Raw genomic sequence first — 11,860 nt, forward strand, 5'->3', positions numbered from 1 at the left:
CTGATGACTACTCGATAGTTCAGTGTGCCATGCTTCACGGCTTAGAATCGGGACTTCAACGACGTTTTGAACGTCATGGAGCATATGAGATGTTCCAGGGGTTGAAGTTAATATTTCAAGCAAATGCCCGGATTGAGAGATATGAAGTCTCCAATAAGTTCTATAGCTGCAAGATGGAGGAGAACAGTTCTGTCAGTGAGCATATATACTCAAAATTTCTGGGTATAATAATCACTTGATTCAGATGGGAGTTAATCTTCCAGATGATTGCGTCATTGACAGAATTCTCCAATCACTGCCACCAAGCTACAAGAGCTTCGTGATGAACTATACTATGCAAGGGATGAATAAGACTATTCCCGAGCTCTTCGCAATGCTGAAAGCTGCGGAGGTAGAAATCAAAAAGGAGCATCAAGTGTTGATGGTCAACAAGACCACTAGTTTCAAGAAAAAGGGCAAAGGGAAGAAGAAGGGGAACTTCAAGAAGAACTACAAGCAAGTTGCTGCTCAAGAGAAGAAACCCAAGTCTGGACCTAAGCCTGAAACTGAGTGCTTCTACTGCAAGCAGACTGGTCACTGGAAGCGGAACTACCCCAAGTATTTGCGGATAAGAAGGATGGCAAGGTGAACAAAGGTATATGTGATATACATGTTATTGATGTGTACCTTACTAGAGCTCGCAGTAGCACCTGGGTATTTGATACTGGTTCTGTTGCTAATATTTGCAACTCAAAACAGGGACTACGGAATAAGCGAACACTGGCAAAGGACGAGGTGACGATGCGCGTAGGAAATGGTTCCAAAGTCGATGTGATCGCGGTCGGCACGCTACCTCTACATCTACCTTCGGGATTAGTATTAGACCTAAATAATTGTTATTTGGTGCCAGCGTTGAGCACGAACATTATATCTGGATCTTGTTTAATGCGAGACGGTTATTCATTTAAATCAGAGAATAATGGTTGTTCTATTTATATGAGTAATATCTTTTATGGTCATGCACCTTTGAAGAGTGGTCTATTTTTGATGAATCTCGATAGTAGTAACACACATATTCATAATGTTGAAGCCAAAAGATGCAGAGTTGATAATGATAGTGCAACTTATTTGTAGCACTGCCGTTTAGGTCATATCGGTATAAAGCGCATGAAGAAACTCCATACTGATGGACTTTTGGAACCACTTGATTATGAATCACTTGGTACTTGCGAACCGTGCCTCATGGGCAAGATGACTAAAACACCGTTCTCCAGTACTATGGAGAGAGCAACAGATTTGTTGGAAATTATACATACAGATGTATGTGGTCCGATGAATATTGAGGCTCGTGGCGGATATCGTTATTTTCTCACCTTCACAGATGACTTAAGCAGATATGGGTATATCTACTTAATGAAACATAAGTCTGAAACATTTGAAAAGTTCAAAGAATTTCAGAGTGAAGTTGAAAATCATCGTAACAAGAAAATAAAGTTTCTACGATCCGATCGTGGAGGAGAATATTTGAGTTACGAGTTTGGTGTACATTTGAAACAATGCGGAATAGTTTCGCAACTCACGCCACCCGGAACACCTCAGTGTAATGGTGTGTCCGAACGTCGTAATCGTACTTTACTAGATATGGTGCGATCTATGATGTCTCTTACAGATTTACCGCTATCTTTTTGGGGTTATGCTTTAGAGACGGCCGGATTCATGTTAAATAGGGCAGCATCAAAATCCGTTGAGACGACGCCTTATGAACTATGGTTTGGTAAGAAACCAAAGTTGTCGTTTCTTAAAGTTTGGGGCTGCGATGCTTATGTGAAAAAGCTTCAACCTGATAAGCTCGAACCCAAATCGGAGAAATGTGTCTTCATAGGATACCCAAAGGAGACTATTGGGTACACCTTCTATCACAGATCCGAAGGCAAGACATTTGTTGCTAAGAATGGATCCTTTCTAGAGAAGGAGTTTCTCTCGAAAGAAGTGAGTGGGAGGAAAGTAGAACTTGACGAGGTAACTGTACCTGCTCCCTTATTGGAAAGTAGTACATCACAGAAACCTGTTTCTGCAACGCCTACACAAATTAGTGAGGAAGCTAATGATAATGATCATGAAACTTCAGAACAAGATACTACTGAACCTCGTAGATCAACCAGAGTAAGATCCGCGCCAGAGTGGTACGGTAATCCTGTTCTGGAAATCATGCTACTAGATCATGATGAACCTACGAACTATGAAGAAGCGATGGTGAGCCCAGATTCCGCAAAATGGCTTGAAGCCATGAAATCTGAGATGGGATCCATGTATGAGAACAAAGTATGGACTTTGGTTGACTTGCCCGATGATCGGCAAGCAATTGAGAATAAATGGATCTTCAAGAAGAAGACTGACGCTGACGGTAATATTACTGTCTACAAAGCTCGACTTGTCGCAAAAGGTTTTTGACAAGTTCAAGGGGTTGACTACGATGAGACCTTCTCACCCGTAGCGATGCTTAAGTCTGTCCGAATCATGTTAGCAATTGCCGCATTTTATGATTATGAAACTTGGCAGATGGATGTCAAAACTGCATTCCTGAATGGATTTCTAGAAGAAGAGTTGTATATGATGCAACCGGAAGGTTTTGTCGATCCAAAGGGAGCTAACAAAGTGTGCAAGCTCCAGCGATCCATTTATGGACTGGTGCAAGCCTCTCGGAGTTGGAATAAATGCTTTGATAGTGTGATCAAAGCATTTGGTTTTATACAGACATTCGGAGAAGCCTGTATTTACAAGAAAGTGAGTGGGAGCTATGTAGCATTTCTGATATTATATGTGGATGACATATTACTGATTGGAAATGATATAGAATTTCTGGATAGCATAAAGGGATACTTGAATAAGAGTTTTTCAATGAAAGACCTCGGTGAAGCTGCTTACATATTAGGCATAAAGATCTATAGAGATAGATCAAGACGCTTAATTGGACTTTCACAAAGCACATACCTTGACAAGATTTTGAAGAAGTTCAAAATGGATCAAGCAAAGAAAGGGTTCTTGCCTGTGTTACAAGGTGTGAAGTTGAGTCAAACTCAATGCCCGACCATTGCAGAAGATAGAGAGAAAATGAAAGATGTTCCCTATGCTTCAGCCATAGGCTCTATCATGTATGCAATGCTGTGTACCAGACCTAATGTGTGCCTTGCTATAAGTCTAGCAGGGAGGTACCAAAGTAATCCAGGAGTGGATCACTGGACAGCGGTCAAGAACATCCTGAAGTACCTAAAAAGGACTAAGGATATGTTTCTCGTATATGGAGGTGACAAAGAACTCATCGTAAACGGTTACGTTGATGCAAGCTTTGACACTGATCCGGACGATTCTAAATCGCAAACCGGATACGTGTTTACATTAAACGGTGGAGCTGTCAGTTGGTGCAGTTCTAAACAAAGCGTCAAGGCGGGATCTACATGTGAAGCGGAGTACATAGCTGCTTCAGAAGCAGCAAACGAAGGAGTCTGGATGAAGGAGTTCATATCCGATCTAGGTGTCATACCTAGTGCATCGGGTCCAATGAAAATCTTTTGTGACAATACTGGTGCAATTGCCTTGGCAAAGGAATCCAGATTTCACAAGAGAACCAAACACATCAAGAGACGCTTCAATTCCATCCGGGATCTAGTCCAGGTGGGAGACATAGAGATTTACAAGATACGTACGGAGCTGAATGTAGCAGACGCGTTGACTAAGCCTCTTCCACGAGCAAAACATGATCAGCACCAAAGCTCCATGGGTGTTAGAATCATTACTGTGTAATCTAGATTATTGACTCTAGTGCAAGTGGGAGACTGAAGGAAATATGCCCTAGAGGCAATAATAAAGTTATTATTTATTTCCTTATATCATGATAAAAGTTTATTATTCATGCTAGAATTGTATTAACCGGAAACATAATACATGTGTGAATACATAGACAAACAGAGTCTCACTAGTATGCCTCTACTTGACTAGCTCGTTAATCAAGGATGGTTGTGTTTCCTAACCATGGACAAAGGAGTTGTCATTTGATTAACGGGATCACATCATTAGTTGAATGATCTGATTGACATGACCCATTCCATTAGCTTAGCATCCGATCGTTTAGTATGTTGCTATTGCTTTCTTCATGACTTATACATGTTCCTATGACTATGAGATTATGTAACTCCCGTGTGCCGGAGGAACACTTTGTGTGCTACCAAACATCACAACGTAACTGGATGATTATAAAGGTGATCTACAGGTGTCTCCAAAGGTACATGTTGGGTTGACGTATTTCGAGGTTAGGATTTGTCACTCCGATCGTCGGAGAGGTATCTCTGGGCCCTCTCGATAATGCACATCACTTAAGCCTTGCAAGCATTACAACTAATGAGTTAGTTGCAGGATGATGTATTACTGAACGAGTAAGGAGACTTGCCGGTAACGAGATTGAACTAGGTATTGGATACCGACGATCGAATCTCAGGCAAGTAACATACCGATGACAAAGGGAACAACGTATGTTGTTATGCGGTCTGACCGATAAAAGATCTTCGTAGAATATGTGAGAACCAATATGGGCATCCAGGTCCCTCTATTGGTTATTGACCGGAGACGTGTCTCGGTCATGTCTACATTGTTCTCGATCCCGTAGGGTCCGCACGCTTAAGGTTACGATGACAGTTATATTATGAGTTTATGCATTTTGATGCACCAAAGTTTGTTCGGAGTCCCGGATGTGATCACGGACATGACGAGGAGTCTCGAAATGGTCGAGACATAAAGATTGATATATTGGAAGCCTATGTTTGGATATCGGAAGTGTTCCGGGTGAAATCGCGATTTTACCGGAGTACCGGGAGGTTATCGGAACCCCCCGGGAGCTATATGGGCCTTAGTGGGCCTTAGTGGAAGAAGAAGAGAGGCGGCCAGGGCTGGGCCGCGCGCCCCTCCCCCCTAGTCCGAATAGGACAAGGAGAGAGGGGGCCGGCGCCCCCCTCCTTCTCTCTCTCTCTTTTCCACCTCGCGAATCCTATTCCAACTAGGATTAGGGGCGAAGTCCTACTCCCGGAGGGAGTAGGACTCCTCCTGGCGTGCCCTATGATGGCCGGCCGGCCTCCCCCTCTTGAACCTTTATATACGGAGGCAGGGGCACCCCTAGAGACACAAGTTGATCCACGTGATCATATTCTTAGCCGTGTGCGGCGCCCGCTTCCACCATAGTCCTCGATAATATTGTAGAGGTGCTTAGGCGAAGCCCTGCGACAGTAGTACATTAAGATCGTCACCACGCCGTCGTGCTGACGGAACTCTTCCCCGACACTTTGCTGGATCGGAGTCCGGGGATCGTCATCGAGCTGAACGTGTGCTAGAACTCGGAGGTGCCATAGTTTCGGTGCTTGATCGGTCGGGCCGTGGAGACGTACGACTACATCAACCAAATGCTTCCGTTGTCGATCTACAAGGGTACGTAGATCACACTCTCCCCTCTCGTTGCTATGCATCACCATGATCTTGCGTGTGCGTAGGAATTTTTTTGAAATTACTACGTTCCCCAACAAAATGAGAGTGGAAGCTTCTAGCGGGTCAGATGCATGTTAGAACTGGCACACGATACTATCAGTCTTCAACTGGTTACCTCGCCAACTACGATAATAAACCTCAGCTGCCATCTGTTGAAGAACAGTTTTCCTATCCCTTTGAGTTGCAACTTTGTCGCTGTACCTTTTGAATACCAGACCACATCTACAACTAATAAGCAGTACCTTGTATTTTGAGAAAAGAAAATAAACCTTCTAAGACATTTTTGAAACTCTAGACCAAATGATTAAACATGAAGTAATAGCTCATAATTACAATTTTGAGGTTGCTAGTGACACATGCCATGTGGTACCTACCTACGAAGACGTTGTATTTTGAGGAAACAGAACAAATCAAGGTCATGTCCTGTTTTGTCAAAGGTAAAACAAAAACTTAGACTCTAGCTAGCCTAAGTCCGTCAAGCACGTTCAAAATGTCCTAGTAGGTGAACAAAAAGGAAAATGGTCAAGGTGCAATTTCGGATCAACATACAACTAGTAACTGATCATCTCAGGGGGTGGTTAAATATCTATATTTGCTTCAATGAAATGAGAGTTGGAGCTGCTACGGGAAGAATGCATGTTTGAACTGGCACATGATACTACCAATCTTCAATTTTTCTTTATTCCGATGAAAAAATGTACACGAATGGTTTCAATGTTAATAGAACATGCATGACAAGCTTTATCTCAAACTTCTGTCCAATTGCCAGCGACAGGCCACTGACGTTGAACACTCTACTCGTCCGGACTTGGTGCGGGATGCCTTGAGCTCAACGTTGTTTACATAGACAACTAATAAGAAGTACCTTCGATTTTGCGAAAGTAAAATCCACCTTCTAAGATGTTTTTGAAAATCTAGGTCAAATTTTTAAACACTAAAAAATAGCTCATAATTACAATTCTGCGGTTGCTAGTTACACGTGTCGTGTGGAACCTATGAAGACGTTGATTTTTGAGGAAGCAAAACAAATCATGGTCTTGTCCTGTTTTGTCAAACGTACATCAAAATAGACTCTGGCCTAATTCAGTCTATTGGGCCAAAAGGAAAATGGTTAAGGAACAATTTCAGATAAACCTAGATCTTGTAAGTGAGCTTCTTAGGGGCTACTTAAATACCTATATATGCTACTATAAAATGAGAGTGGAAGCTGCTAGCGGGTCGGATGCACTTTAGAATTGGCACACGATATTATCAATATTCAACTGGTTGCCTCGCCAACTATGATGATAAACCTCAGCAGCCATCTATTGAAGAACAATTTTCCTACCTCTTTGAGTTGCAACATTGTCGATGTACCTTCTGAATTCCAGACCACATCGACAACTAATAAGCAATACCTTGGATTTTGAGAAAATAAAAGCAACCTGTTAAGACATATTTAAAACTCTAGATAAAAAGATAAAACATTGAACAATAGATCACTCTAGATCAATATTCAAATTTTATTTATTCCGATAAAAAATTATACTACACAATTGGTTTCGATGCTAATGGGACATGACGAGCTTTATCTCAAACTTCTGTCCGATTGCCAGCGACAGGCCACTGACGCAGAACACTCCACTTGTCCGGGACTTGGTGCGGGTTGCCTTGAGCTCAACGCTGTTTACATAGACAACTAATAAGACAATCCTTGGATTTTCAGAAAATAAAATCAACCTTCTAAGACGTTTTTGAAACTCTAGGTCAAATTGTAAAACATTAAAAATAGCTCATAATTACAATTCCGATGTTGCTAGTTACATATGCCGTGTGAAACCTACGAAGACGTTGATATTTGAGGAAGCAAAAGAAATCAAGGCCTTGTCTTGTTTTGTCAAACGTAAAACAAAATTGACTCTAGCCTAATTCAGTCTATTGGGCCAAAAGGAAAAAGCTCAAATAACAATTTCAGATCAACATACATCTTGTAAGTGAGCGTCTTAGTCTTAGGGGCCACTTAAATACCTATATTTGCTTCTATGAAATGAGAGTAGAAGCTGCTAGGGGGTCGGATGCACGTTAGAACAGTCACACGATATTATCGATCTTCAACTGCTTGCCTCGCCAACGACGATGATAAACCTCAATTGTCATTTGCTAAAGAACAGTTTTCCTACCCCTTTGAGTTGCAACATTGCCGATGTACCTTCTGAATACCAGCCACATCGACAATTAAATAAGCAGTACCTTAGATTTTGAGAAAATAAAATCAACCTGTTAAGACATTTTTAAAACCCTAGATCAAATGATTAAACATTCAACAATAGATCACTCTAGATCAATATTCAACTTTTATTTATTCCGATAAAAAATTGTACTCCACAATTGGTTTCGATACTAATGGGACATGACAAGCTTTATCTCAAACTTCTGTCCGATTGCCAGCGACAGGCCACTGACGCTGAAGACTCCACTCGTTCGGGACTTGGTGCGGGCTGCCTTGAGCTGCACGCTGTTTACATAGATAGTGAAGCTCTTTGGTGCGGACGGCAGCCCCATGAAGACCACCTTGCCGATGACCTGCGCCCGACTCGGCGCGTATGAGTTCTGAACCACATGTGAACTCACCTTGGTGGTGACCATGCCTTTGCTTTCCTCCCTATCGCAGCTGAATCTCACCAGGGTCCAACTGCCTCCCACAGCGCCCATCTCCGGCGAGTCGCCGTCATCCAAGAACAGCTCCCCACTGGCCGTCCCATTCTCCGCGAGCGCCACAAGGAGGTGGAACTCGCTTTGGCGTGCAGCGGACGTGGTGAGGTCGGCATGCTGCAGTAGTAGGATGTTGCCGCCGGCCAGGTGCGGGTTTGCCAAGTCATGCGGGTAGGAGAAGAAGAGTGGCCGCGCGATGGGCGCCCCCGTCATGTGCGCCTCGTACATTAGCGTGTACATGTAGGGCAGTAGCCGATAGCGCATCCCCAACGCTTTCCTCGCCGACCGTGCCGTCGGCTCCCACACATAGAGCTCTCGCCGGAGGGTTGTCTTCTCTGCGTGGGCCCTGGCGAACGGGTAGAATGCGCCAAGCTGAATCCAGCGGCTGCAGAGCTCCTGGGTGGTGTTGCCGTTGAAGCCACAGATGTCGGCGCCCATCATTGGGATGCCGAAGAGGCCAAAGTTGAGGATGGTGTTGATGGATTGCGCAAGCTCGTCCCACCGCGCGACATTGTTGCCGGCCCAGTGCGCGGCGTAACGGCCGGAGCCGACAAAGGTAGAGCGGCTGAGCACGAAGGGGCGGCGTGTGGTGTCCCTGAGCAGCCCGGCGTGCGTGGCCTGCGCCTGGAGGAGGCCGAAGAGATTGTGCGCGTCGTACTCGGACACGCCGTTGTAGTGCACCGTTGAGACCGGCACAGTCCTGTAGTTGATGGGAAGGTGGAAGCCGGAGTTGTTGATGCGGTAGGGCGGGTCGTCCAACTGATTGAGAGGCTGCCACTGCTTGAAGTTGGTGGGCTCGTTAATGTCGCACCAGAGCCCATCCACAGGGATGGTCCGCCGAAACTCAGAGATCTTTCGTGCCCAGTACTGGGTGCTACGTGGGCTCATGAAGTCCAGGAAGTAGACCTCGCCTGGCCACGCCTCGCCTACCAGGTTGGCGCCGTTTCGCTTGAGGAACAAGTCCTCGTGAGGTGCTGCTTGCCGTTTGATAGCCGGGTGTACGGTGACCACGTATTTCTGGCCATTGTTGTGGAGCCGGTCCACGAATGGCCGGAGCTGCTTGGACGGGTAGTTCACCGGATCCAGCGTGAAGTCCTGGTAACCGTCCATGTAGTCGATGTCCGACCAGATTGCCTCCAGTGGGATCCTGGCCTTGGCGTAGCCGGCGACCACGCCATCCAGATCAGCCACGTTCTTGTAGCCATACCTAGACTGGTGGAACCCTACAAGTGCAAGATCGAGTGAGCGTAGCAGAGCAGAGCCAGCATATATATGGATATATGCCTACCAAGAAGGTACTCGTACCGAATGACCAGTAGGGCATGGGGGCAGGGCGGCCGATGAGCTGTGTGTACTGGTCCACGACGTCGAGCGGGGAGGGACCGGCGAAGAAGTAGAAGTCTAGCACGCCACCGATCACCTTGTAGGTGACGTAGGATCCGCCGTACAGTATGTCCATCCCATTGCTGTTCAGGAAGAGCACGCCATGCGCGGCATCGCCGGAGCGCACGTCCATGTAAAACGGGTGCGAGCCATAGAGGTTGAGGTCCGGTTGGTCAGACCACGTCACGTCCCCGTTCCACAGCGTGAAAGTGTCATTGTGTTGTAGCCGGAACGTCTGTTTTTTCTGCTCGCCGAGCCCATACAGGGATGCTCGGTCAGCCGGTAGCGCCGATGTCACCTCCAAGTACCTGCATTCCAATTTCATGCCCGTCGTTCACTTGCTACTTACAGACCATGGTATTGTTCTACATCGATCTAACTCTTGCGGATCAACTAAGCTACACTAGATAACATTGCAATGGAACACTTGTAACATACCGGTCCTTGAAGACAAGGTTGGCGGAAGTGTCAAAGAGGGTGTCCCCGGTGGAGCGACGGGAGACCGTGAAGCGGAACGGGCTGGGGTGGATGGTGAGGGTCAGGTCGGAAGACGCGCTGGACATGGTGCTGTTGCTCGGCATGGATGGATTGCCTGGTGAGTCGAGCAAAACGTCCTTTGGTTCTGGCCCTGGTGCCGGGCGTGGGATGACGTCTTGGGGGACCTCCCACGCGTAGCCGGCTATCCGTCTCAAGACTGCCGTCATGACACAAAATTAAGAATCTGTGAGCAAGAACCAACTTATCTAGCTACTCCCTCCTTCCATCTATATAGGGCGAAGGAAAATAATTAATGCAAACAAATGTGAACTGCAAATACATGCAGCGTACATCGGGATGAAGAAGCAATTAATTTTAACTTCCTAAAGAAGGAAAATAATTAATACAACAAAATGTGAACTGCAAATACATGCACTAGATCTGTTTTGAATTAACTGCCATTTTAACTCTGTACTAAGTTAAACTTGGTCTATGCCAAATTTCTACCAGTTTGACCCGCTTAATCGAAATAATACACCAACATCTGAAAAAAGAAATTTTCTCACATAATACCCATCATGAAATATATGCGCAGAATATATATTTGCCTACTCATGTTGATATTGAGTCATTTTTTTATAAAGAGTAAAGTCAACTTTGTGGCCCTATTCCGATATTTTTAATAGGAATTACCCTATGTGAGATGTATTTATCGGTATCACCCCATTTAGGGTAAGTTGTACCACATTGAACCTTTTTATAAAAATGAGCATGTCTTGTCAAGTGGGTTTTGACCGCCAGGGTACACGTGACATGCCATGAGAGAAGCCTCTAGTGAAACCTATGGCCTCGGGTCTATTTTCCATCTATAAGTTTTCGATCTACTATTTTGCAATTGTTTACTTTCCAATCTACAAACCAAAAATATTTACTTTACAGTTTATCAATCTCCACTAGTAGAAAACAGGGCTATGGTCCAGGCCGGCTTAGCCCATTAGTCCCGGTTCAGTCTAGAACCGGGACTAATGTGAGCATTGGTCCCGGTTCGTGCGGCTAAGGCATTAGTCCCGGTTCATCTGGACCTTTTGGTCCCGGTTGGTGGGATGAACCGGGACCAATGGGCCTCGCTCCTGGCCCACAACCATTGGTCCCGGTTCGTGCCACAAACCGGGACTAAAGATTAGACCTTTAGTCCCGGTTTGAGGCAGGAACCGGGACTAATGGGGATGAGACCTTTAGTCCCGGTTCGTGCCACGAACCGGTACTACAGGTCCCATTTTCAAACTCTACCCCCCCCCCTGACCGCCTTTTCAGTTTTAAAAAAAAAGAAAATGATGGAAATGTCAAAAAAATAAAAGAAAATAAGTTTCACATGAGATATGTGGTCTAGTTGTTGGGAAAATTTACAAATATGAATTTCGACTTTATTTTTAAATAGTTTTGTAAAATGGGCATAACTTTTGCATACTAACTCGGATGAAAAAGTTTTTTATATGAAAAATCATCTACTCGAAAAGTTACATCCGATGGAGACCGCCTACGGCCTGTTTGCAAATTTCTAGAATCCTCAAATTCCAAAGGGAAAAAAAGTTATGCTCAAATTTCAGTTTTTTTAAATACTTATTCAAGAAGTATTAGTGTTACTAAATAATTATTCAAGAATATTAGTGTTATTAAATAATTATTTCATCTTTTTTGAATTTTGGTCAAATCTGGTCAAACTGTGGTCAAACAATGGTCAAACTGCTTATTCAAAAATATTAGTGTTACTAAAAAATTATTATTTTTTAGAACAATAGTT

The 11,860-nt window shown here is 44.5% G+C and overlaps 1 protein-coding gene across 1 annotated transcript; it reads right to left on the reverse strand.

The window, feature by feature from the left end:
- Positions 1-7,887: 7,887 nt before the first annotated feature.
- LOC147987530 (putative alpha-glucosidase Os06g0675700) lies at positions 7,888-10,217 on the reverse strand. The gene is made up of 3 exons (XM_087540365.1): positions 10,021-10,217; positions 9,505-9,890; positions 7,888-9,422 (listed from the first exon to the last, which is right to left on the reverse strand). The coding sequence occupies exons 1-3, from the start codon at positions 10,161-10,163 to the stop codon at positions 7,888-7,890; spliced, it is 2,064 nt and encodes a 687-aa protein (XP_087396491.1). The 5' UTR covers positions 10,164-10,217.
- Between the last annotated feature and the right edge of the window lie 1,643 nt (positions 10,218-11,860).

The sequence above is a fragment of the Triticum urartu genome, chromosome 2A (genome assembly GCF_056163025.1).
Source record: "Triticum urartu cultivar PI428250 chromosome 2A, HENAU_Tu73, whole genome shotgun sequence".
Taxonomy (NCBI): domain Eukaryota; kingdom Viridiplantae; phylum Streptophyta; class Magnoliopsida; order Poales; family Poaceae; genus Triticum; species Triticum urartu.